Source organism: Symphalangus syndactylus, chromosome 21, assembly GCF_028878055.3.
Source record: "Symphalangus syndactylus isolate Jambi chromosome 21, NHGRI_mSymSyn1-v2.1_pri, whole genome shotgun sequence".
NCBI classification, from domain to species: domain Eukaryota; kingdom Metazoa; phylum Chordata; class Mammalia; order Primates; family Hylobatidae; genus Symphalangus; species Symphalangus syndactylus.
The window spans coordinates 48,934,706-48,962,506 of NC_072443.2; the positions used below are offsets into that span (position 1 = coordinate 48,934,706).

General features: G+C 44.0%; 1 protein-coding gene and 1 non-coding gene across 10 annotated transcripts in view; both read right to left on the bottom strand.

Annotated features, from left to right (window-relative positions):
• The window catches only part of SLC12A8 (solute carrier family 12 member 8), a 136,855-nt gene that overhangs the window by 21,103 nt on the left and 87,951 nt on the right, over positions 1–27,801 (bottom strand). For all 9 annotated transcript variants that reach the window (XR_010118478.1, XM_055259844.2, XM_063630196.1 and 6 more), the window contains 4 exons: positions 18,729–18,816; positions 16,894–16,981; positions 8,327–8,473; positions 5,637–6,282 (listed from right to left, as the gene is read on the bottom strand). Coding sequence is in view for 8 of the 9 variants with exons in the window: in XM_055259844.2 (XP_055115819.2) it covers positions 5,637–6,282; positions 8,327–8,473; positions 16,894–16,981; positions 18,729–18,816 (969 nt within the window). In the remaining variant the exon portion in view is untranslated. The remainder of the gene's footprint in view (positions 1–5,636; positions 6,283–8,326; positions 8,474–16,893; positions 16,982–18,728; positions 18,817–27,801) is intronic.
• Positions 17,217–17,320, bottom strand: LOC129471811 (U6 spliceosomal RNA). The gene has a single exon (XR_008653759.1). It is a non-coding gene; the product is annotated as a U6 spliceosomal RNA (small nuclear RNA).

The window sequence follows — 27,801 nt, forward strand, 5'->3', positions numbered from 1 at the left end:
TACAGAGGTGAAAAGACATAGTTTGCAGACAAAGGAATCTGACAATCTAGTGGCAAAGAAATGAGATTAATATTTATTTCCTTAGGATAGACAAATAAACCTAAAGACAAATGTGTAAACAAATGTGATATAAATATGATCTGATATAAATATGAGATAATAGTTTATATTACTAATATGAATCAAATGTTATGGTTGCACAGTGAAAGACATCAGAGAATCCTTCTCCAAAAGAGGTGAAAGTGGGTCTTAAAAGTCAGATGGATTTTTAAATGATGTCAGAGTTTTCCAGATGGAGATGAGGGAGGTGAAGCAATCGGAGGAGGCAGAACAGGGTGTATGAAGGCAGGAAGGAACAAAGAACATGGTGTGTTTAGGACATCAGTTTGGGTGAAAGTGGAACGTACAGTGCATGGGTTGTCATGAGAAGAGTGGCCAGGAAGGTAGGTTAGGGCTGGATTGCGAAGAACCTTGCATCGCACACACTATCTGGGACTTTACATGGAAGGGGTTAAATTCCAGCAAGCATTTTTAAGTAAGAGAGACATGATGAGAGTTTTATTTTAGGAAGATCATTCAGTGGGCAGCATGAAGGAGAAATGGGATGGGGGAGAGTCTTGGAGACTTAGCAAGAGTCCAGGTACAAGATGATGAGGGTCTGCACCAAAGTAAAGGCAGCAGGGAGTGGGAGACAGGGAATGGTCAACAACACCTATGACATTTCTAAGACTAGGCAACTGGACAGCGACCACTTCCTTGATTAAACACTGCAGACTGTCCACGTCTCTCCTGAAAACCCAATGAGAAGACAGAAAAGGAATGAAACAGACATAAACCCACAAACACGAAGAGAATGAGAAGGAAAAATAAAAACAAGTCCTGGAAGATGGAAAGGTGACAGTGGTGACAGACTGAGCACAGCAGAGGAGAGTGAGCCCTAGGGCATCCAGAGAGGGTGCTGGCAGGGAGCAGCTCAGTTCATTCTGGCAGACCAGGTTCAGGACCAGGAAGCACCACATCCCATGCAGTGGTAAGGTATAGGGGGCTGGTGGGAGGTCTATATTTGTTGTACACCAAGATCCTTTTCTCTGCCTATGAAGCCAAGTAACAACCCTTCTGTTGCCCAATTCCCTCCCCAAGGGGGCTTTCCTTTGAAACAATCAAGCCAGAGAGTGCCCAAACTTGGCACAACAGGCACAGCAAAGAGTGGGGAAATGAAACTTGAAGCCAGGGAATTAAATGAACATCTATACCCTAAACAGTGGGACCCCTCTCCAACTCACTCACCTCATCCTGTCCCCAGAATGCCTGTACCTATCTGTGTGTCCCTTGGGCAAGGGATTAAAGAACTCTCCTCTAGAGGAACACGCTGAAGAGCCCGAAAGAAAAACCTCTAGATATTCCCATTTGGAGGTCCTCCAGGAAAAAGTCCAGCCCACTCCTCCTTATTCTACAGTAAGGTGCCCCAATTAACAAGCCCTGCTAATGTACAAAGCTCTTCTAAACAGTTTTTTAGTACTTCACTTAAAAAAAAAAAAAAGAAAAGAGACAGAGGCTCACCCTGTCACCAAGGCTGGAGTACAGTGGCGTAATGATGGCTCATTGAAGCCTCAACCTCCCAGGCTCAAGCTATCTTCCCAGCTCAGCCTCCCAAGTAGCTGAGACTACAGGCATGTGCCACTATACCCCACTAATTTTTTAATTTTTTGTAGTGGCCAGATCTTACTATGATGTCCAGGCTGGTCTTGAACTCCTGGGCTCAAGCATTCCTCCTGTCTCAGCCTCCCAAAGTGCTGGATTACAGGTGGGAGCCACCGTGCCCAGCCAGTGCTTCACTTTTAAGTACAAAAAGAAGTCAAAAGATCAATGGACATTTTAGTAAAAGCCTCCAAGATTTAAAAAAAAAAAAAAAAAGAGAGAGAGAGAGAGAGCCCAAACCAAAAAGAATTAAAGAAAACAGGAACAGTGAAAGGAACAGAAAAACTTTTAAAAATTATTATTTTTTTTATTTTTAGAAGCAGGGTCTTGCTCTGTCACCCAGGCTGGAGTGTGGTGGAGTGATCATAGCTCATTGTAACTTCGAATTTCTGGGCTCAAGAGATCCCCCCACCTCAGCCTCTGGAGTAGCTGGGGCTACAGGCATATGCCACCATGCCCAGCTAATTTCCTTTTTAATTTTTGTAGATATGGGGTCTCATTATGTTGCCCAGGCTGATCTTGAACTCCAGGCCTCAGGTGATCCTCCTGCCCCGACCTCCCAAAGTGCTGGGATTATAGGTATGAGCCACCATGTCCAGCCTCAGAAAAAAATTTTAAAGGGGGAAGATCAATAATATTATCAGAGAGAGAAGGTAAGCCATTGTACCCATAGAACAAAAATAGATGATGTTCAGGCCGGGTGCGGTGGCTCACGCTTGTAATCCTAGCACTTTGGGAGGCCGAGGCAGGCAGATCACGAGGTCAGGAGATCAAGACCATGGTGAAACCCCGTCTCTACTAAAAATACAAAAAAATTAGCCGGGCGTGGTGGCGGGTGCCTGTAGTCCCAGCTACTCGGAGAGGCTGAGGCAGGAGAATGGCGTGAACCCCGGAGGCAGAGCTTGCAGTGAGCCAAGATTGCGCCATTGCACTCCAGCCTGGGCGACAGAGCAAGATTCCGTCTCAAAAAAAAAAAAAAAAATGATGTTCAAGTTGGAAAAAAAAAAAAGACAAGGACAAATTAGATTACAACCAAGAGGTCTTGGAAATTAAAAACTGGATAATTATGGCATAGACTGATAGTTGCTACCTTATCTCTCCTTTCTTAGGAAAAAAAACCACATAATTTTATGTAAAGTAGTAATATGACCAATTAAAAAACAATTTCTCAGCCTTCTTTGCAGTTTGTTGTAATCACATGACTAAATTCCAACCAGTGAAATATGAGAAGTTGGAATGGGACTTTTGAGGAAGCCTCCTCCAAATGACTCAATTTAGAGGCTCACCCTTTTGCCCTTTTTTCCTCCCCTTTTTCTAGTGCCTGGAATATAGATGTAATGGCATGACCCCAGCAACCACATGTTGGATCACAGAACAATATACTAAGGATGATGGTAAAGAAAATGATAAAGGAGCATGGGTCACTCAGGACCATGGAGCTGCCATGGCAGCCATGGACTGCCCACCTCTGGATCCTTGTGTATGAGCTAGATGAAGTCACTATTATTTTGCAATTTTGTTATCCTCAGTCAAAAACTAATCATGACTGATACAACAACCAATACTTTAAAAAAATCATTAGAAGCCTTGGGAGAGAAAATCCATGAAATATCCCAGAAAAAAACAACAAATAAATGAACAATAGGAAAGAGAAGAGAAAGAAAATTAGAGAAACATTTAAGAAGATACAAAATCAAGATAATAGAAGGGGGATGGAGGGATGGGGGTGAGGAATTATCAAAGAAAAACTATGTGAAAGCATGAAATTTGTAAGAAATCTCGTTTCCTGGATCTGACACAGAAGTGTGGTAACAAGAGGAATTCTAAGACAACAGCTTTGTAGCAGACCTAGCAAACAAACAGTCTAGAGTGGAACAGAAGGATGGAGCCGCAGGACAGAGGGGAAAAAAGAAAAGAATATATTTCTGAAGAATTGGAACATTTTGAAAATAACACAAAAAGGCATTTGACAGATCTGCCAAAGCATTTAAAGAAAAATGATGACAGAAAACCAAGCAAAGAAAAAACTAAGGCAATTATTAATTCCAAGAAACAGCAAAAGTTGAGCAAAAAAGGAAATGTAATCATAGTGTAACATACGGCTCAGAACTGAGCAATATTTACTTAATCATGATAACAAGAACACTAGCTTTTAATTTAATAAAAAACTGTGGGATAACTACTCTGGGGGCATTAGATAAGGAAAAGTCAGAATGGCATATAAGAGTTAAATCCAGGCAGGGTGTGGTGGCTCACGCCTGTAATTTCAGCACTTTGGGAGGCTGAGGTGGGCAGACCACTTGAGGTCAGGAGTTCAAGACCAGCCTGGCCAACATGGTGAAACCCCATCTCTACTAGAAATACAAAAATTAGCTGGGTGTGGTGGCGGGTCCCTGTAATCCCAGCTACTTGGGAGGCTGAGGCAGGAGAACTGCTTGAACCCGGGAGGTGGAGGTTGCAGTGAGCTGAGATCACACCAAATCCTCATTTACCGTAAGAGGAACTCAAAAGACAATGTCAGAAACTGACATATCAAGAAGTAGCAATGCAAATACATTATTTAGTGACAGATTAACAGAAGAAGCAAAGTTTTGGTTCAAAGTGGGATTTTCTGGGAATGGGACTGGAAGTAGAGAAGGGTAAAAGGGGTGGTATAAAAGAGTAGGAACTACTGTTTCTGATTATGTGACTTTTAATATTATTTGGCTTATTAAATTGTACACTTATTACATTGATTAAAATAAAATAATTTTTAATTTTAATTAAAAGAGTCCCAGCAATTTAGAGGCAAAGAAGGAAAAACAGGTTTCTGGGAGAACGTAAAACACTGGGTTTTTGGGTTTTGTTTTTTTTTTGTTGTTGTTGTTGTTGTTGTTTTGTTTTGAGATGGAGTCTCACTCTGTCGCTCAGGCTGGAGTGCAGTGGCATGATCTTGGCTCACTGCAACCTCCGCCTCCCAGGTTCAAGCAATTCTCCTGCCTCAGCCTCATGAGTAGCTGGGATTACAGTCACCAGCCACCACACCTGGCTAATTCTTTGTATTTTTAATAGGGACAGGGTTTCACCATGTTGGTCAGGCTGGGATTACAGATGTGAGCCACTGCGTCTGGCCAAAACACTATTTTTTAGACCCCTCCTTCTATGTCCCTCGTCTCCTCCTCTTTGCCCACGCCTGTCTGTATATAGCTCCAGGGAGAGCACAATGTAGAGGAAAGTACGTGGGCCCCAAATACAGACAATACAGTGCAGGGTGATGTCCAGCTGTGCAAAGAATCAGGTCAGAGTCTCCTCTGTGACCTCATGGGGACACAAGGTCTTCATTTGTAAAATGGAAAATGCTAATATATGTTATATTACATGAAGTAATAGACGTAAAGCACCTAGAATATGGTAGGTCCTTGAAAATAAGAGTTCTCACTTTCAGAATTTCTCACACTCTATAAGCCTCTCTGTGAGTGTCTCTCTGTGTCTGTGTTTATAGATTTGAGAAAACAAAGCTTGAGCCACCTTCTTTCCATCCCCTCTTGCCTGGTTTGGGAGGTTCATCTTCCACAAAGAAAACATATTGCGTCCTTAACAGGTAGTTTATCACAACACATTTCCACTTTTCTTGTAAGGAGAGATTGATTTTACTCACATTGGCTTTACACTTCAGTTCATTTTTGAGTGAAAAGAGATTGATACCCAATTACTAGCTGTGGCTCCCAGGTCTAATATACAGGAGTAGATAGAAATGTCTGTTTAAAAGTAACTATCTATAACAGAGTACAATTACAAATAATTCAGCTGATACCTGAATATAATTTTTTAAATAAATATTGCACAAAATTAACAAGGATTTTAAACCCAGTTATAACTGGTTCACAATAACTGGGTAGGTACGATAATCAGTGGTCATCCCCAAATAAGAGGCCCCAGTGTGATGCCAGAGCACTCACCTTCTCCATTGGACTCTGATTGGTTGCACAGCTCAGGAACAAGTTGCTCTCCATATGTTCCCTCAGGTTGAGTCCCTTCGCTCCTGGAAGTCTGCTTGTCCCAGCAGGACTCCTGCCCCTCCCAGGAGGCAGCGGGCAACCTGTCAGAGATCTCGACAGGGAAAGAAGGAGGGGATTTGAGGTCCAAGAGGAAGCTATCTTGTAGGGTCTGCTTGGTGGCCTTCTTGCTTTTCCTCTTCTGACTTTCTGGGGTTCTGTTACCCTCTCCTTGCCTGGGCTGGCTACTCTCAAGCTTCCTGGTTAGCTGGAGGAGCTGATCCATGTCCTTGGTGAATTCCAGCAGCGTGCCCTCCAAGACTCTTTGGGCAGGCGCCTCAGAGCCGTAGCTGGGAGCTTTCTCTAAGAGCAGGTGCTCAGAGCAGTGGAGGCCTTCTGGGCCCTCCCTGAGCACCGGCTCAGGCACCGGCGTCAGGCTGCAGGAACCCATGGACAGGGAGAAGTAAGAGTAGTCCACTGCGACGTATGTCAGCATGAAGTTGATGGTGACGATGGGGGCCAGAATGTTCACTTGACCCACAAGAACAAAGGCCATGGTCACCAAGCTGGTCAGGCAGATGGCAGCCACGGGTGTTTTGTTTGGCCCCTTCTGCAGCAACAAAAATAAGAAGCAGGACCATAAAATGTCAGATAGAACGTTTCAGAGATTTCAGAAGTTATAGGCTAGAAACACAACTCATAACGACTCAGCCATTTCTCCCCATGTGATTGTTCATCTATAAACTTGAGATAATAATATCCTACTCATGGGATTAGTTTATGCATGTGAAATGCTTCACACAGACTGACATGCAGTAAGCTCCACAGATATTAGTTGTATTAGCAACTTTTTTTTTTTTTTTTGAGACAGGGTCTGGCTCTGTTGCCCAGGCTGGACTGCAGTGGTGTGATCTCAGCTCATTGCAACCTCTGCCTCTTGGGCTTAAGCCATCCTCCCACCTCAGCATCCTGAATAGCTGGGACTACAGGTGCACACCACCATGCATGGCTAATTTTTGTATCTTTTGTAGAGACGTGGTTTTGCTATGTTGCCCAGGCCAGTGACAAACTCCTGGGCTCAAGCAAATCTGCCCACCTCGGCCTCCCAGAGTGTTAGGATTACAGGCATGAGCCACTGCGCCCAGCCGTATGAATAACTATGAACACGGGGCATTATTATAGAACTCTGACTTCCCAAATATTTTCTCCTTTTGTCTTTCATTGGGTTTTAATACCAGCATAGAAAATCAAAGAAATGCAAAGTTGATTCTTCCCAGGGAGAGGCAGATTCCGGAAGACACAGCAGAATCACTGGTGGCTGGAGGAGGGGAATTCTGACACTAAACATCCACAAATGCTCACACACACACATTACACACACCTGTTATTAATGGAGGTGGGTATGGTGACCTGCGGGTGGACAGGAGTGGGAAAAGGTGCTAGCTGCCTCTCCTGGAGCTCTTCATCACAGTCACTGACACAGTTCTTGGGCCAAAAGCAACAGTCACTTCTCAGTCCCTGTCTTCTTTGACCCAGTTGGCTACTCCGTCCTCTTCGAAACACTTTCTTCACCTCACTTCTCCCGATTGGCCTCCCTCTTCACTGGCTGCTCCTTCTTGGTTTCTGTGGCTGGCTTTTCACGTCTCTAAACTCCACATTTAAAGCAGCCCCAGGCTCCATCCTCAGATCTCTATCTGTACTCCCTCCCTCGGTGAGTTCAACTAGGCTCACGGCTTTGAATACCGGCATTATACTGACAACTTCCAAATTTGAATCTCCAGCCTAAAACATTCCCCTGAAACCCAGGCTTACATATCCAACTGCCTACTCAACATTTCCAGTGAATGTCTAATAGGATCTCAAACAGACTATGTCCAAAACCAAACTGCATTTTTGGAGGAAGGTAAAGGAAGAAATCAAGGATAAGTTGCAACGATGTGTTCCCTTAACCAGAGAGAGGCTGAAAATTGGAAGTGGGTGCGGAGGCCCTCTGTGGTACCCCCAACAAGACAAAAATGAACTCTAGCTTGCAAACCATACTAGTGGGAAATGGGATTCTCTGTTTATGTCTCTTTGGTCCTCCCCTGGACTTTAGGAATGTCTATTTTAATCATTCCAGCCATGTCTCAACTGAGCTGTCCTTTATGTATCAGTTAAGGTTGGTTCGTGATGGTTAACAGGAATTGTAGAGGCCAGAGGTGTAGGAAATCATCAAACAGCAACCCGCAAGAGGCAGGTGAACCTCAAGGGCAGAGTTAGAGCTGCAAGGACCAGCTCGCCTCCTGACCAAAACATGCTTTCTTCTATGCTAAACCTGGAGGATCCTGAATTCGTTCTTATTAAAGGATAGGGCACTGTATTTTCATGCTGCTCAGGGTCCAAGATGTTACTAGGACTGGTTAGCTAACCCAGTACTAAAAGTGCTAAGGGGCTGGGTGGCTGTGACATTTAAGATGCTTCATCTACTTAGCCCTAACCTAAGCCAGCCAGAGGACAGGGCTGAAAGAAATGACCTCTGCATTATTTTCTGTGTCACCCCAAAGAAATTGACCATGAGGCTCTGATCAGAAAAGCTGAACCAATTGGTGGGCCAACAATGAGGTTAGCAGCAAAACATGTTTCAAAAAACAAACCATAAAAAGAGGATTACTCACCCCTTGTCCCAGATAGGCAAGTGCAGGGATCACTTTCTCCTGGGCAATGCACTGCAGGATACGGGGAGCTCCATAAAGTCCTCCCATACAGGAAGCCAGGGACGAGATGTATAAACCCAAAAGGAACAGGAAGCCCACGAGGGATACCTGTGTGAGAAGCGGTTTCATTCACCAGTGCCAGAACCTGCTCCTGTGCCTTTCTACTTCCCCAGCACCCACCCACCTGCACCCCATGCAATCATCCACTGAGTCCTCTAGATCTGATCTCTGGGATACAGTTTCCACATCCCCAGCCTCACCCCCATTCATTCCATGGTTTCAGCTGAATCCACCACCACATTTCATATGGATTGCACAGTGGTCCTCAAATGAAGCATCTGCCAGACTCAGCTGCAGGGCTTGCTAAACACAGACTTTTGGGCCCCCTCCTCAGAGTTCCTGGTTCAGTAGGCTTCGAGTGGGGCCCAGAAATCTGGATTCCGCACGCGTTCCCAGAGACCACACTTTGAGAACAAACTGGCCAACCATAATGCTCATTGGCCTCTTGCCTTTAAGCTTACCCTTAAAGATGAGTTTAAATCTTCAGATGATTCACTCTGAATCATCCCCTAAGCCTCTGTTCTCTAAACTCAAATCTGATCACAATGTCTCTGTTGCAGACATATCAAAAGCTCCCCCTGTCCTGACATATAAGGCTCTTCATGGTCGGTGACCTCTTTAGCTCCACACCCTGCACACTGAGAGTCTGATCAGCATGATTTTTCTGTCTGTAGGAAGCCTCTGTCCACACGCCCCAATCTACTCATTGTCTGTTAAACTCCTAATTGTGCTACAAAACTCAGCACCAACCTCACCTCCACTGTGAGGCATCCCCTCTTCCCTGACTACAGTAGTCACTTCTCAGTGCTCCATAGCATCCCCAAATGACGTTAGGACAGCACCTATCATGGTACCCCCTCCACTAATCTGGAGGCTTCATTTAAGCAGGTCTTCTGTCTTGTTTACCCTAGAATTCTTGGTGCCCAACACAAAAATATAAATGACGAATGAATGAATGAGATCCATGACCCACAAGGCACCAACAGATAGAATAAGAGGGCACCACTGCTCTTCTTGGTGTCAACTTGCAAAAGATCAGGGTCCAAGATGTTACTAGCTAACCCAGTGCTAAAAGTGCTAAGGGGCTGGGTGGCTGCATAACTGCTTGCCATGTGCAGCCAGGTCCCAAGCTGTCACTCATGAATTCACCCTCCTGGGCCAGACCTCATCTGTACCCATAGGGAAGCATCTTTGTTTTCTTATTTGAGGTGCCTTTTCCATTCTACTTTACTTTAGGCACAATGGCTAGAACTGTACATTCCAAGTACTCATGTGTCCAACGCTTACAGATAGGTTAGAGTTAATATTCAGCTTTGTCACTTACACCCTTCTTGATGAAGGCTCTCCTCGCCCCATTTTTTACTTCCTTGCGTCAGCAAAGCACCGGATTCATGTCATCAAGCTAAATTGAACACAACCCACTGGCTAGACTTCTTTCCTGGCTCATAAATTATCACTGGAATAATTTGACTGACTGATAAATCAGTCAGGACAGTTGACTGGAAAAAAATTTTCTTAAAAAAAGAATATATTTGTAGGACACTGGTGGTTTGTAGAATCATCAGGAGGCTAAAGGATGAGGCTCAGAAAAGGGCAGGACCAAGCCTGGAGGCATACCCAGCCTCTTCCCCAGGAACAGCTTGGCCAGGATGCTGCCAGCACCCCTGCTGCCCTGTGGACGGATTCTCACCAGCTCTTTATCTTTGCTTCATTGGTTACAATGGGAGCACGCAATGGCCTAGTGTAGGTCATGTGCCCTACCAGGGCTGCAAAGGGACAGGCAAGAGAGGTCTTGTCCATTGGGTTTCTATTACGCAAAATGGGGGTACTCTCTCCCTTCAAGACCATTGGTGGAATAACCCCCAAATGGTCAGGAAGGTCAGAGGCTTGATGAATAAGACTAAGGTCCACTACGGAGCCCACCTTGTCTTTAATTCAGTGTTGATTCCTTTCCCCTATCTTTATCATCTCATGCTTATCCCCAAAGAATCTCGCCTGTCTCTTTTTTCAATATCACAGGTTTCTTGGGTTTGTCCTGCCCACCACACTCACCGTTTTATTACTACAGGAAATCAATGTCAACTAGTGTTTCCATCACTTTATGTGATCTGATGGTATTTTGTTACTTTCCATCCTGTGGGATAGTTATGCTCATAGCTTATCCTGCCAGCATCCTGAGCACCTCACAGGTAGAACTGTATCATGCATCCTGGCCCCCTTCCCCGAGCACCTCATGCAGAATCTGGCAAGCAGAGCTCAACGGCTGAATTTGTGCAGCTTCACGACTTTGCTGTAATCATGCCCTAGGTGACTTACAAAACTGTTAGACAAGCTGGATCCATCATCAGTCCTCAATCCATTCTGAGATGTGATCATTCATCGATTATCTTTATTTCTGTCTTCTCTACCAAATGCATCCTATGTTGACTAGTTTTTAAAAACCAGATTCTATGATGAAATTTTATCAAGAAAGAGCCTTTTGAAAATTTAAGTCAATAGTTCTCCACTCTGGCTAAACATAAGAATCACCCAGAAATTCTGACTTAATTAGTGTAGAGGGAGACACAGACATGGTTGATTTTAAGAAAGCCCTCCAGGTGATTCTAATGTGCAGCCGATGTGGGGAACCCCTGTGCACAACACATTGTAGCCACTTCATTCTCCCCTCAAAAAATTCTTTGGGAGAGTCAGGCATGGCATCTCCTTGCAGAAATTTCACTGCTTCTTACCTAAAAGGTTATGTATATTTGAATTTTTACAACTCTTTTTCATTTAAAGCCTGTCTATTTACTCAGAGCAGGAATGAGTGGGAATGCCCCAGCCTGACATCCTCCTAGTGTTGGACTGACCTCAGGAACTGGGTTGAGCCTCTGGCACCATGAGTACACGATATGGTGGCTTCCGTCTTTGGCCAGCTTTCCCACAGACACACCCTGGGATTCCTCCAGAGCCCTAGGAGCTGGGGTCAGACAGGGCCAAGTGTAGCAACCTATGTCCAGTTTGTCAATTGTGTAGAATGATCCATTCACTTACCACTTTAAAAAAATATAAAACTATTATTCAGTCTATTTTCTGAATAATATATGAAATGTTGGTCTCCACATCTAGACAAATTATAAAAACTTCATTCCATCTCTCTCCTGGCTAAATCCTATCTCTGTCATTTGTCATCCACCCATCCATCCATCCATCCAGGAAGCATTTCCTGACGACAGGTTATGTTCCTGGCATGGTGCTAGGCAGAGCAAGGCTTATAGACACACAGCTCTGCTCCTGGCCCTCACAGAACTTAATCATTTTCTCTATTCATGTCAGACTGAAAATTTGCTAAATGTGCCAGTGGAGGTGGAAGTGAGAATTTATTTGAGCAGAGGTGTGTCAACAGCTCTTTTTAAATAAACAGTGATTCTTTTCTGGCATACACCTGTTTGAGCCATCCCCCCACCCCAAAGCTCTTTCCAAAATATTACATGGGGTGTGAGCTACCCTGTTTTCTTTCTTCAGTAACTACTGATGAAGATAATTACTTCCAACTCTCTGCTCTTCGTATTTTCTCCCAGCTCCCACTTGAGCTTCAGTCATTGAGGGACTCCACTCATTCACTGGCTGCTCTCTTCTCTCGAAGGACTGGATTTAAAGTCATTTGCAAAGGGCTCATTCTGTTTCATCTAATTGCGGTGACCCCTGACATCACTGGGGAGTGCACCCTAAAAACCTTTACAATCCCAAGTGTATTAATAAGGCTGAGTCTCAACAACACTTTGGTTTTTTCTTCCCACATCTCATTTCCAGAGTCATGAGTTTCCTAACACTCTCCACGCTCCATGAATTGATCAACATCTCAACTTTCAGTCAAGTTTTACCTCTCACTTGAGAGCCATTTTCCATAATGAGACCTAGTCTGCTTCCCTTCCTGAGAGGCAGGACTGTGTCCACACTGGAGGGCAGAGGACACTCAGGCTGACCCACTCCCAGGTGCTGAGTGGCCCACTAGGCTCACTCCCCAGTCACCAGCGCTATCCCATCCCCATCTTCCCTGTACAGCTTGTGTCACAAGCTTCCAAGGTCCCTCTTGAATATGTGAAACCATGACTATTAAATCCAGGAATCAGAGTTTGCTCTGTGGGATTATCCAGTTTTAGGGGGGTTTTGTATTTTTGAGACAGGGTTTTGCACTGTTTCCCAGGCTGGACTGCAGTGGCACGATCTTGGCTCACTGCAACCTCCGCCTCTCGGGTTCTAGCGATTCTCTTGCCTCAGCCTCTCGAGTAGCTGAGACTACAGGCATGCACCACCACGCCTGGCTTATTTTTGTATTTTTTGGTAGAGATGGGGGTTTCACTGTGTTGGCCAGGCTGGTCTTGAACTCCTGACCTCAAGTGATCTGCCCACCACGGCCTCCCAAAGTGCTGGGATTACAGGCATGAGCCACCCAGATTCCCTAGTCTTAACAACAATACTTTTGGGATATTTTTCCTTCTTAGATTGCTCTTATTTTGCTAGTTAGCAAGCCCCAGGGCTCCTAAGGTATTTGGTCTTTTTTATTTGTAATAAACATCTGTTTCCTGGACTGTATACAAGTTTATTCCAAAACATTTAATCTATTTAATTTCACTCCAACTAACACTGTTTATACAATTCGTTTTCTAACTAAATAATACTGAGATTGACTGTTCTGGCTTTTCTCTTAAATATGGTGGATTTGTGGGGAGAAAACGTATTCCTAAAATAAATGTCTTGATCTGTAAGGGTATGCCCATAAGGAGTGTGGAAGGGAGTTAAAATTTAATTAGCACCTGCTATGTGCCAGGTAAAATGTATTATAATTAGCACTTACTACGTGCTTTCATGGGTTATCTCAGAGCCACCACTGTATACAAGACGTTTAAGAACGCACATACACCTGAGAGCTGGGAGAAAGTTCCTCTGTGGTGGGGATAAAAAGTAAAAAGACGTGGCCGGGCGCAGTGGCTCATCCCTGTAATCCCAGCATTTTGGGAGACTGAGGCGGGTGGATCACTTGAGGTCAGGAGTTCGAGACCAGCCTAACATGGTGAAACCCTGTTTCTACTAAAAATACAAAAAATTAGCCAGGTGTGGTGGCATGTGCCTGTAATCCCAGCTACTTGAGGGGGCTGAAGCAGGAGAATCACTTGAACCGTGGAGGTGGAGGTTGCAGTGAGCTGAGATCATGCCATTGCACTCCAGCTTGGGCAACAAGAGTGAAACTCTGTCTCAAGAAAAAAAAAAAAGTAAAAAGATGCTTCTTAGAGAAACTGTGAGTTGAGAAGCCAAATAATTAGAAATAGATCAGAGAAGCTGTAGGAAACCCAGAAAGAAACAGATTAACTGACCAGCTGCAGATCAGTAGAAAGGAATCCAGGGCAGCCTGCAGTCATTGAAGACGATTGTTCTGGCAGAAAGCCCCCAAGAGAAAGAGAGGAGTGCATTGGGGAGCTGCGAGTGAACAAGCGCCAAGGAGAGTAAGTCAGAGACCCACCCTGTCTCAGTGTCCAGAGGTGATGCGCGGGGCACACATACAGAATAGGCCTTTTTTCAGGCCCAGGAAAGCTCAGAGATGCGCCGGCTCAGAACTGAAGCCACAAGTAAGACAGGAAGCTGAGGTGAACAGGTTATCAGGGTGGCCGGTTGTGTCAAGTGACCAAAGTAAAGAGACTCCGCACTTGCACCTCCCAACCAGTGTAGGTTGCACCCTCCAATTCTCCAGGTACTGCCAGTAAAAACATCTGTGGCCCAATCTACAGCCTGAGCACGGTACCTGCTACTGCAGCAGAGTCAGTCCCAAGCAGCCACGCCAGTGAGCAGGAAAGCAGAAAAGGTGTAGGAGGAAACTCCTGTGTGGTCTCCTTTAGGGGGTGGGTAGTGGGAACCAGAAGACCCAGGTGCTGCTATTTTGAAGTCATCAGGGTCGGTTCCATCACTGCTTACTGACTTGCTGCACCTGCCCATTTCTACTGAGAACCAAGGGCAGTAGCTTTGTTCCTTTATAGCCTTTACAATGGCCTATTCCAGGGAACAGTCTCTTGTCCTCTCCAAAAACTAAATCTCCACCTTTCATCCCAGTGTGTGCATAATTACATTCCCAAGTGTCATTGCTGGGCCTGATGCAGCAGGTGCCCCCAGCTGGCTAAGTGCTTGCCTACCTGCTCACTGTCGGGACAGGTGGCATTCCAAAGAGGCTCCCTTGGTTTGTGTGCCTATTATTAGGTGTGGGATTTCCACCCACAAAGGCTCTCACGTGCTGTCTCTGGGCTGTTTTTACCCTACTGCTGTTTGTGGCCTTCCTTAGATACAAAGCTGCCCGCCCTCCCATATACCTACTCTGATCATTCCCTTGAAAAGCAGGGGAAGAAGAGGAGGGAGGAGAGCTGTAGCCCAGGGGATAATCAGATCAGAGTCTCTAAAGGGTGGAAGGACCTCTGTGAAGGAAAGCACGAGAAAGGAACTTTAGAAGCAGGCAGAGCTGGCCAGCCACTGGCAAGCTGCAGACGAGCAGGAAGCATTTCCCTCGGTCAAACCAGCCTCACCCAGGCTGCTCCCTGAGGCCTTCGATTCCTGTAATGCAGCCAAGCTTTTCATTCCACAACTAGAGAACAGGCCCTTGGGAGTGAAACTTCAGATGGAAGCGTGCATGTAGATACAAATGAGGGCTATAGATTCCTGCCCTGAGAGCAAACCTTGCCAGCTGGGGGTCTGTGACCTTGGGTACTGGAAGGTGGGTATCAGTTCTCTCACTAACTGAACTGCACTGCCTTCCAAAAAACCTGCTTTTATACTAAGGGCAAGACCCTTGAAAACAAATAATCACCTTTGCTTGGGTTCCTACATGCCTTAAAAAGAAACCTGTGCTAATGTGAAAACCAAGCTCAAACATATCTCTCAAAGGAAAATTCAGAGTTTCCTGCCCCAGGTTGCCCCAGGCACTGGCCCTCCATGAAGATCAGCAGGGCTGCTTTGTAAAGCCTCACACCAAGAGAAGGTACTCTATCCTAAAATATCGGGGCTCATGCCTGTAATCCCAGCACTTTGGAAGGCTGAGGAGGGAGGATCACTTAAAGCCAGGAGTTCGAGACCAGCCTGGGCAACATGGCGAAACCCTATCTCTACAAAAAATTGAAAAAAAAAAAAAAATATTAGCTGGGTGTGGTGGTGCATGTCTGTAGTCCTGGCTACTTGGGAGGCTGAGGTGGGAGAATCACTTGAGCCCTGGAAGTTGAGGCTGTAACGAGCCATGTTCACGTCACTGTACTCTAGCCTGAGTGACAGAGTGAGACCCTGTCTTTAAAAAGTTAAAATATTAAATTTTAAAATACATAGAATATAAGCAGTGATGCTCAGAAGTTAACAGAAAAACTCCCTAACCAACTACATTTTTTTGAAAAACGATGGGAATCTCAGGGTCTACTTTTTCTCCAAGAACTTAAAGGAGGGTAGGAGTTTTTGGAGATTTCCAGAAAAATATCTGGAAATCTTATTCATGTGGATTCTAGGATGCCAAATAAATGTCCGTGATGTCACATGACTTCCAGCCAATGCCAGGAATTCATTAATCTTCTCCTGGCAGGGTGTGGACTCTAGAAACAAAGACGTTGCAGCCAGATCAACCCGGAATGTCTGAGATTCTCAGGAAAGCCAAAGGGGTCAAGGACCTCAGGGACAAGGAGGGCCTCGGCCCTCACCCTGGCACTGGGCTTCCTCCCGCTCCCTCCACCTCTGCCTATCCAGCCTCCTTCTCCACTTGCCACTTCTGAGCAGCACATTCAATTCATCGTGGAAGGTGAAGCTATTAGCAAAAGTGAGACGCTTGCTTAGCTGGGAATTTGGGGTGAGCAGATTCTTCCGTTTCTGTCCTGATTTTCGACAGGAAGAGATGTCCCCATTATCTAGCCCCTCATATTCGTGAATCTCTCTGGGCATCGTTATCTGTTTCTAGAAATCCCTAAGCAGAGCCTGTACCTTTTCCATCATCTCTCTTCCCTCCCACAACCCAACACTTCATTCCTGGGCTAGAGACTATATGGAGGCTGGGCGTGGTGGCTCATGCCTGTAATCCCAGCACTTTGGGAGGCCAAGGCGGGAGGATCACTTGAGGCCAGGAGTTTAAGACCAGCCGGGGCAACATGATGAGACCTCATCTCTACCAAAAAATTAAAAATAAATTAGCCCAGCATGAGGGCATGCCCCTGTAGTCCCAGCTACCTGGCGGTCTGAGACAGGAGAATTGCTTGAGCCTGGAAGGTTAAGGCTACAGTGGGCTGAGATTGCAACACTGCACTCCAGCCTAGGCGACAGAGTGAGACCCTGTCTCAAAAAATAAATTAGTTAAATTTTAAAAAGACTGTATGGATTCCTAGACAGTACTGCAAGGGGAGTTGGCCATTTGTTGGTGAGAACAAATAAATGACTCCGGCAGACTGAGCCCTTGGAGTAGCACAGGGCTCACTCACCTTTTCCGCTATCAGGAAGTCATAGCGAAGGGCCTCTCGAGTGCAGATGGCGCCCAGGAGGAAGACAAAGACGATGTACAGAAACCACCTGCAAAACCCAAGAGCAGAGCTGACCCCCACTCACCTCACCCAGCCCCATCCAATCCCCCCACTCAACCTTCTGTTTCCAAAGGGAACTTGTCTCAGAATGAGAGAAAGGCCAGTCATGAAGCTTCCCCAGCTGGCTTGGGAGGACACTTTTTGTACTATTTCTCTTCTGGCATATTTCTTAGCAAAAAAGGGGTACCATTGTTTTGTTTCTTTTTTTACTTTTAAATGTATATAAAAATATGGAACGCTTCACGAATTTGCATGTCATCCTTGCACTTGGGCCATGCTAATCTCCGTATTGCTTTAATTTTAGTATATGTACTGCTGAAGTGAGCACTGTTCTTTCTCTTTCTTGTATTAAAAAAGAAAAACATACAAAGGGCATTCCAAGTAGGGAAGCGGGAGGCCCAGTTTCCTCTAGGTTGCCAGGATTCAGGTCAGGGTTGCCCCGCAGCCTCACACCCAAGCCTCCTCCAGCAAAAGAACGAGCTGATGATCCTTCGGGCCTCTAAGTCCTGCTGGTCTGTTATCTTTGGATCAGATAATAAAGAGGGAAACTAAAGTCAAAAAGCAGAGAGCAGAGGCCTGGCTCTGTCCCCAAGATGACCTGTAACCTTGAACAAGACCCAGGCTCCTGTGGTCTCCTCATTCCCATCTGGGTAGTGAGACGATGGGCCAAGGGTTCCTCCTGGAACCTCCCAGCTGGGACCAGAAACAAGACAGGGTCCTCATTCAGAAGCCTCTTTCTTTTATTTCCTTCCCAACACTCAACCCTATCTCTGTTGTCTTCATTTTCTTCCCAATGTTATTGCCTTGTTTTGCACAAAATACCCTGATACTGTATGCCAGGCTGATAGCAATGGTTTCACTGCAATAAGCTAAGAGCAAATTCAGTGTTTGTGAAACAGAGACATTAATATTTTCTAAATACTGTGGTTAGAATAACACAGGCCCTTTTAACTTCTCAAGTCATTGTTTCTGGTCTCTGATCTCATTGCCTCTTCACACCCACCCAGTGAAGGGCAGAGAAGCTTCTTCCTGTGGTACAGAGAGAAACAATATTCTAAAAGGTCAGAAATAGACTCAAGGTTACCCAGCCTGCTTGTGTGGGTGGCACAGTGTGAACTAAAACCCCAGAGGCCTGACGGCCTGGGGGAGCTGGAGGGGAGGCTCACTGGGGGAAGAAGAAGAGCTGGGTGCTGAGCTTCCATTTTGTGCCTTCTCTCTTCCCCGCAGTCTATAAAGCACATATAGTGTCATTATCCCCATTTCACAGGAAAGGAAATGGAGGCTCAGAGAACTCAGTAAATTGTCCAGAGTCATGCAGCCCATCAGCGGCAGAGCTGAGATGCAGCCCGAATTCGTCTGATTGCAAAACTCTTCATCTTTACGCTCCCTCTAGTGATCCTGGAAACTCGGTGGTTAAAAAAATCCTCAAGTTCAAAATGGGGGTGGGGGAGGGACGGGGGCGGGAGGCTGAGGAAAGGAAAGAAAGGATTTGATCTGTGATCTGGGTCCTGACACTCCTCCTAGGCAGCATTCCCAGGCAGGGCGCATGAAAGGGCAGTGTCTGAACCCACCAGACGTGAATTTTCCAGCCCACCGAGTGTTAAAAGAAGGATCGGAATATGAAATAGATTGGTCACAGTCGGGGCACTCTCAGAACAAAAGGGGCAATCCCTCTTCTGCCTCGGGTTTTCTCTCCCACTCTCTAGCTCAGACTGATTGCCATGAGGGGAACTTACGAGATGCCAACAGCTGCCAGGGAGCCCAGGGGAATGCTGGCGGCAGGGTCCCTGAGGTCGCCCCCCATGTTGAAGCCGGCCATGACTCCTGAAAGACACCCAGATGGGGAATGGGGTGAGCAGCCTTCTCCACGCATCGCCTTCCCCAGGGCTGCCCCTTCCTCTCCTCCGGGACCCTCTCCTGGAAGCTGTCCCACGGCAAGCCCTCCAGCTGCAGCTCTGCGCACAGGCTGCTTTTCAATCTCCCCTAGCAACTAGGGAGGCATCCCTGTGGGGTGAAAGGGACCTTTGTGGGTTGGAGGAGGCTCAGGAGGAAAGCCCTCCCAGCTCCAAAAGCATCCTACCGCTCAGCGCAAAGCAACCAGGAGGAGGAAGGCAGCTTGCAAGGCACACAGAGGTCCTGCACTGCGTGCTGAGCTGGGACAATGCCCTGGAGAGGCTCAGCATTACAAAGGTCTGGCAGCCTCCTGCTCAACGGCTTTCCCTGCCTCTGCTGCCTGCTGATTCCATGGGAGCTTCTTGTGTCCTTGGGGTCAGGTACCACCCTCCAAGCCCCTGAGCTACCAAAGGGCTTGAAATAAACTTCAAAAAAACCAATCCTAATGCCACTGACATGGAGTCACAAGCTCCTTTTCATCATCACCTCTCTTCTGCAAGAAGACTAATGAAAATTAATTAATCCATGAGGGACCCACAGCACAGTGCTGCATGGTGAAGTGGGGATGTTTCCTCTTCCCATACAAACAAATATATGAAAGCAACAAGACAGGGTGTTCTGAACATCGGATGAGGATCCAGCCCACAAGTGCCATAACAACTCAGTGTGATGGGCTGCCCTGGTCAGGAAAGCCCCATGAAGGGGGTGTATCTTGAATGTGGCCTTGGAAGAGGGATTTGAATGGGCTTAGGGATGGGAATGAATCTAACACCATGATTTGTGAACACTTTCAACCTGCCTGGGCCTGTGTCAAGTGCTTTACATGCATTTTTTTAATCCTGTTTAATTCTTTTAACAACCTCATCAGAAAAGTAGAATTATTTCCTCATACTATAGAAAAGTGTTCAAAGAGGTTAATTAAAACAGCCTAAGGTCACACATTTAATAAGTGGCAAAGCTAAGATTCAACCCTGGTCTGTCTGACTCTGAAAATTATGCTCTTAATGCCTCTGCCATAATGCTTCACAGAATGCAAGCGAAGTGCAGTGAAGTGACAGTTTGGAATCAGAAAGTGAAAGTAGGGGGGTGTCTTTCAGAGAGAACCCTGAATGCTGGCCCGTGGATGGGGTGCATATACTGTCACCCAGCAACTCCACTACGAGGACTTTACCCAACGTAGGTAGCCTTCCCTCATCAAGGCTATGAGGGAAGATTTAGCCCAGTATGTTTATAAACGCTTGTTTAGAATAGCGGAAATTAGAAACAACCTAATGTCTAAAAATAGAGGGTTGGTTAAGTAAGTGATGATATAGCTTTCAATAAATACTAGGTCTCAGAATATTGTAAGGGATATGTTGTGACATGGAAAGATGTTTAGAAGCTTTTGCTTAGTTTTAAGAAGCATATTAGAAAACAGAACACATGGTATGATCCCATTATTATAAAAATATATAGAAAAAGGAACTAGAACATGTTTTAAAACATTAACAATGTTATTTCTGGGTGATAAAAGAACAGATCATTTTTATTTAACTGTTTATATTTTCTCAATTTTCTACAATGACCATTTTGAAAAGTGAAAACTTCTAAGGTTTTGTTGTTGTTGTTTTTGTTTTTAACAGCATGTTAGGCACAGTTTCTTTCCTCTCATTCCCTCCTCTCCAAGATCCTATTAAAAGCATAGTAAAGGGGAAAAGTAGATAAATTCCTAGAAGCAAAGAGAAGTTGGGAGGGGGACCCTAAGTAGATGAAAGGTTCCCATGAATGTCCGGAACATAGAACATAGAAAATGGAGAACATAATACAGGGGAAAAGAGAAGGAAAGAAAGCCTCGGAATGCTTCTCTACAAGATCTCAATACACTGAGGAAAACCAGGGCTGGATGTTTGCACCCCAAATGAAGTCCTTCTCAAGAATCAACAGTATTCACAAACTTCTCATCAAGGTAGGGCCCCAGCGGAGAGACAGACCTAAATGCGCGACAGCTGGGGAAATCCATGCCCGCAACCAAGGTCACCCAATGTGTGATGAAAACCAGCAACAAATAAACAAATACATGCATAAATAGAAACAGAACAACCCAGGCTGGAAGAAACATATAAATCAGGATACAGAGAGAATTTGGAAGAAAACACTAATTAGTAACTCCAGATACGTCCAAGAAGAATACTCTATCTATAAAACAAGGTGCTGTGAAAAAAAATCCAAGAACAAGAAAGAACTTTTGGAAATTAAAAATATGATCACTAAAATTAAAAATGCAATAGATTTAAGGGCCAGGTGTGGTGGTTCATGCCTGTAATCCCAGCGCTTTGGGAGGCCAAGGCAGAAGGATCACTTGAGGCTAGGTGTAATGGCTCACACCTGTAATCCCAGCATTTTGGGAGGACAAGGCAGGCAGATCATCTGAGGTCAGGAGTTCGAGACCAGCCTGACCAACATGGTGAAACTCTGTCTCTACTAAAAATGCAAAAATTAGCCAGGTGTGGTGGTGCACGCCTGTAATCCTAGCTACTTGGGAGGCTGTGGTGGGAGGATCACTTGAGCCCAGGAGGTAGAAGTTGCAGTGAGCAGAGATCATGCCACTCACTCCAGCCTGGGTGACAGAGCTCCATCTCAGGAAAAAAAAAAAAAAAAAAAAAAAGGATCCCTTGAGGCCACAAGTTTGAGACCAGCTTGGGCAACACAGCATCTCTTCATAAAATAAAAGTTATCCGGGCATGGTGGTACACACATCCCAGCTACTCAGGAGGCTAAGGCAGAAGGATCTTGAACTCCTTGAGCCCAGGAGTTCAAGGCTGTGGTGAGCTATGATCACACCACTGTACTCCAACCAGGGCAACAGAGTAAGACCCTGTCTCTAAAACAAACAAACAAAAAGATTTGAAAGATAAAGTTAAGTAAATATCCCAGTATTTAAGACAGAAAGATAAAGAGATAGAAAATATGGGTGAAATAGAGGAGAAATTTTGGAGTTTCAACAACCAACTAACAGGATATCTAGAAAGAGAGAACAGAGAATCAAAAGAAAATAACCAGATAGATAAAAGAAATAAATTCCCCCCACTGAAGACACAAGTCTTCAGATTGAAATATCGCACCAAGTATCCAGCACAAAAAACGAAAAAAAAATCTATACCTAAATGCATCATTGTGCTATTTCAGGAGAAATCCTAAATGCTTCTGAAGATTGAAACATTTGCAAAGCAACAAAAATTAGACTGGCATCAGACTTCTCATCAGCAACACTGAACATTAGAAAACAATGGAGCACTGATTTTAAAATTCTGAGGGAAAATTATTTTGAAACTATGATTTTAGCTAGATTACCAATTGAGTAGTTAAACAGACAAGAGTTCAGAAAATTTACTTCCCCCATAGTGTTTCTGAGGAAGATACTAAAGTATGTATTCCAGCAAAATGACGATGTAAACCATGAAGGAGGAGAACATGAGATTCAGAAATCAGTGGTGATAACTGAGGAATGGAGTGAAGTTCCAGAATAAGGGTTGTACAGCAGAGAAACCACCAGGGATTAAAGCAAAAAATGGAGGCTCCTGGAGGGATGCCTCTGGAGAGGAAATGCTTTCAGCACAATGGGCAATATAATTAAATTGAATGATTTTAAGGATATACTGACTCACATTTTGGCAACAACATAAGAGTTATTGAAACTCCAGGAAAAGTGAACAAGAAAGTTAAGGTTTACAAATAGCTAGAAGGGGGATATTGAATGTCTCCTATATAAAGAGATGGTAAATGTTTGAGATGATGGATATGCTAATTACTCTGATCTGAGCACTATACATTATATGTATCACTACATATCCCAAAAATATGTGCCATTATGTGTCAATTTTAAAATTTTTAATTTAGATTTAAAAATTTAAATTTTAAAAAATTTTTAATTTAAATTTAAAAATTTAAATTTTAAAAAATTTTTAATTTAAATTAAAAAATTTAAATTAAAAAAAATTTTAAATTTAAATTTAAATTAAAAAAATAAAAATTTAATTTAAAAATTAAAAAAAGAAAGTTAAGGTCTAAATATGAAGCAAACCAAAATGTGACATGACTTTAAACAACTAATAAAATGTTAGAAAAATTCTCCCATTTGACCATGGTATAGGAAATTTCTCTCCTAAATGACACAAGGACTATATGAGAATCACAGTGAAGAAAATGAAATTCTAGCCCACCACTTTGCTCTTCAGTGAGCAACAGCTGCATAGTCATAATCGTGTATTTGCTTATTGTTCTTTAACTTCTAAAATTGGCCCATAGACAGAGCACACAGGACGTAACTATTGATATGGTTTAGATCTGTGTCCCCGCCCAAATCTCATGTTCACTGGCATCCCCAATGCTGGAGGTGGGGCCTGGTGGGAGGTGATGGGATCTTGAGGGTGAATCCTTCATGAATGGTTTAGCACCTTTAGCACCATCCCTTTTGTGCTGTTCTTGTGACTCATGAGATCTGGTTGTTTAAAAGTATGTGGCACCTCCCCCTCTCTCTCCGGGTCCTGCTCTTGCCATGTGAAGACACCTGCTCCCCCTTTGCCTTCTGCCATGAGTAAAAGCTCCCTGAGTCCTCCCTAGAAGCAGATGCTGCCATGCTTCCTGTACAGCTTGCAGAACCATGAGCCAATTAAACCTCCTTTTTATACATTATCCAGTCTCAGGCATTTCTTTATAGCAGTGCCAGAATGAACTAATGCAACTATAGTTATGAAACAGAATATGAATATTATTTATCTTGACAATGTAAAAGAAGGCTATAGCTAACTGATATTCGGAAGTGAAAAGAGGAAAGAGAAGGAGTGGGAAAAGAAAAAGCACTAATATTTTCATCATAGTAATGTAGAAAACAAAAATATGTAAGTCCCATGTTCATTCACCAGGCCTGACTTGAATGTTACAAGCTTCAATTAGTTTAATAAGCAAATTTAAAAGGTAATCTAAGCCATGCCTTTTGAGCTACCCGTTAAATGTGGTAGGTAGCTCTGGAAAAAAACTAGCAAATATTTATATAGCAGTTGCAATAAATTTTAAGTTAATTATTTTGTATCTTGTTATAAAGTTGAGTTTCTGAGTGTTTGCTAAGCAGACAAAAGAAATGTCAAATAATATGAAGCAGTTTGTTTTCATAGTTCCAAAGATAGTTGACTTGTAACCTTAAGGCAAAAAATATTTTTAGTAAGTGTGTGTGTATTTGTGTGTATGTGTGCATGTGTGTGCAAGAGAAAAACTATCTGTTCAGTTGAAGTTGTAAACTACATTTTTCTTGGGATTTTGCCCACTCGCCTGCTAATAATCAACTTGCTATCTATAGCTTTCCTGATAATGCTCTAAAAACTTAAGTACAAAAGGATTATGTAGATTCCCTTAAAATTAGGACAATAACTAAAGCATTCCTTATAAAAATAAAGACACATAAAATAAATATAATTCTAATACATTAATCTTAAAACACAACACAGAATCTCAATTTCCCATGCCAACAGCAAGAACTGAAGGGATGCAACCTAAAACTGAGAGAATAGCCGAGATTTAAGTATATTCTTTAAAATTATCAATGTAATCATCAAAATAACTAAAAATAAAAATATAACTATCAAACATTGGAAAGTGGATGAGGGAGCATGTAGGAAAGCTAACTCTCATATTTCTTAGCATGAAGTCAACAGATGATGTCTGATTTTGATTAACCAAATTATAGGTATACATATGTTGCTTGGTTATACACAGCTCTCAAAGTACTAAAAATGACTAAAGTGGTTGTCCCTACGGAGGAGTATTGGGGATAGTGAAAGGTGGGGTGGGAGACTATTGCTTTGTATTTCAAGCCCCTGTACTGTTTTATTTTGTATCATGCACAGGTCTTATTTGGATCAAAAAAAAAAAAAGAATGCCCAGGACCTGCTGTATTCATCTGTTCTCTCCCTGCTAATAAAGACATACCCGAGATGGGGTAATTTTTAAAGGAAAGAGCTTTAATTGACTCACAGTTCCACATGGCTGAGGAGGCATCACAAATCACGGCAGAAGGGGAAGGAGAAGCAAAGTCACGTCTTGCATGGCAGCAGGCAAGAGAGAGCTTGTGTAGGGGAACTCCCATTTATAAAACCATCAGATCTCGTGAGACTTACTCACTGCCATGAGAACAGCACGGGAAAGAGACTCACCCTCATGATTCAATTCCCTCCCACCAGGTCCCTCCCACGACACGTGGGAATCGTTACAATTCAAGGTGAGGTTTGGGTGGGGACACAGAGCCCATATCATGACATAGTGCTCTTTATTCCTCGCCATTGTTGTACCTCCTACAGTTTGTCAGGTCATTTTGTACACCTTCCTTCAGATCATTTATACAGAAGTTAACCTATGAAGACCCCTGAGAACACCACAGTAATATATGCTTCTGTGGAGGAAAGTGACTGATTCATCCTAATTGCTTCCTGCTTCCAAACACTTAACTGTCTCCATAACAAACCCCCTTTCCTCCTCGTCCAGGTTCTGTGTAGGCTGCCTGATGTGCAGTACATTAGGATGCTGGTCAGTGGGAGGAGAAAGGACTGACCGTGACACAGGAATGAGCCAGGCCCAGATATGGCCAGAAAGTTGGCTTTTGAGACAAAACAGAGAAGCCAGAAAGTAGATCATATCACAGACACAAAGAGCCAGAGACAAGGAGATGCAGGCAACTCGGACTGCAGACAAGAAGCCTCATGGGTGATTCCTGCTGGGGCAATGTGGGTGGTTCCCATGGCAAAGTGTACATTTTTTTTGTTGTTTGGATTTTTATTTTGAGATGGAGTCTCCCTCTGTCGCCCAAGCTGGAGTGCAATGGTGCAATCTTGGCTCACTGCAACCTCTCCCTCCTGGGTTCAAGTGATTCTCCTGCCTCAGCCTCTCAAGTAGTTGGGATTGTAGGCACCTTCCACCATGTCTGGTTAATTTTTGTATTTTTAGTACAGACGGGGTTTCACCATGTTGGTCAGGCTGGTCTGGAAGTCCTAACATCAGGTGATCTGACTGCCTCGGCCTCCAAAGTGCTGGGATTACAGACGTGAGCCACCGTGCCTGGCCTGCACGTTTGTTATAGGAGTTTACTCACTGTGGCTGTCATTTCCAAAATTCTACCTCTGCGTTACCACACGATTCTTGGGCAATGTTCTCTAGCTTAGTGAATTATAAATGTTTCATTCGCTAGTTAGAGCTAGAAAAATTATTTTGACTTAGTATTTTTTCCCCATCTTTGTTAAATGTTACAGAAATCCTCTAGTTTGCTTTCCTTTTGCATCCAGTGCAATTTTAAAACACTATCGTTAAGGTTAGAGTTACATTTAGGGTTGGCATAATAGAACAAATACTATTTCCCAGAGCATTAGTGCCCAGGTGTTTTACAAATATTACATTTTTTAAAAAGTTCCACAATTGAAAATAAGGTTGGGAAAACCTTAATTAGAGAGGTTTTCAGTGCTGGGCTATTGTAGTGCCTATGATATGCTAATATTCATTGTCCATCTCTAAGAAGAGAAATAAGCACACAGTGTTTCGCAAAACTTATTTGGCGTTGAACCCTTTTTTTTAAAGAAATGAAACACTTTCTTCATTATTAAAGTTCCACAGAGCACAGTTTGGGAAACGCTCAATGCCCATTTTATAATTACTATTTGGTCTTGACACTTTTCTTGGCGGGCTTCCAAAAATTGTTTAAATTTGGCTATTTAGGACTGGATGCAGTGGCTCACACCTGTAATCTCAGCACTTCGGGAGGCTAAGGTGGGTGGATCACCTGAGGTCAGGAGTTCGAGACCAGCCTGACCAACATTGTGAAACCCCGTATCTACTAAAAATACAAAAAATTAGCCAGGCATAGTGGCACGCATCTGTAGTCCCAGCTACTTGGGAGGCTGAGGCAGGAAAATTGCTTGCATCTGGGAGGCGTAGGTTGCAATGAGCCAAGATTATGCCACTGCACTCCAGCAAGACTCCGTCTCAAAAACAATAAAAATAAAAAATAAAACAGCTATTTAGAATCATGATTCTTAAGGCTAGGTGATACCCTAGCGATCATCTACTCCAACCTCTTATTTCACAGATGAGGCAACGGAGTCCCAAAGAAGGGAAGCCATTTGATTCAAGTGTTCCAAGCTAATTGCTAACAGAACCAGCACTAACCCTCAAGTTTCCTGATTCCAAGTCAGTGTTGTTTCCACTACATCACACAGCCTCTCCATTTCTTCCTAACACCCCTGCTCTTCATAGATTTTCCCCTTCCGAAACAGTAATTGCATGATTAATGTGGGGTTACATACCCACAGGAAGGCTGAGCTTATCAGTTATAATCGGCGCTGTGCATTGGTTTCCCCACAGGCACTTGCATCACCAGCTCCTAATCTCTAGACAGTGCTGGATTGATGGCATTTCTGGGTTTTAAACGCCAGTTCCAGGAAGCAGTTAATTGCTTTACCCAAAAACATTTTTTCTCCCTGCATCACAACGATGATCTGTCTGGTCTGCACACTGTTACCATGTGACTTAGGTAAACAGCTTCCTTAATATGGGGAAAGCCTTCTGGCTTGGACTTCCACCCCAGTCCTGGGGCCTTCAGGCACATCTTTATGGTCTCAGCTTTAACATGCAAGTCTGAAGGTGTCAGCCATCACTTGACCAGCTTAGGTTTATGAGGCTACACCTTGAGTGGCATCTGTAGCCACCTAGACATCGACATTACGCCTACAGTTTCGATGGATGGCACCAGGTGAACAAGGGGCTTGGGTTCAGCACCTAGTTCCAGTGTCTGGTCTCACAGCAGACATAGATGGCCAGAAGATGAATCAACCCCTTATAGCTCTCAAAAATATATCCTTGGGTAAAATTATCAGTGTAAATGTCAATGACCACTTACCA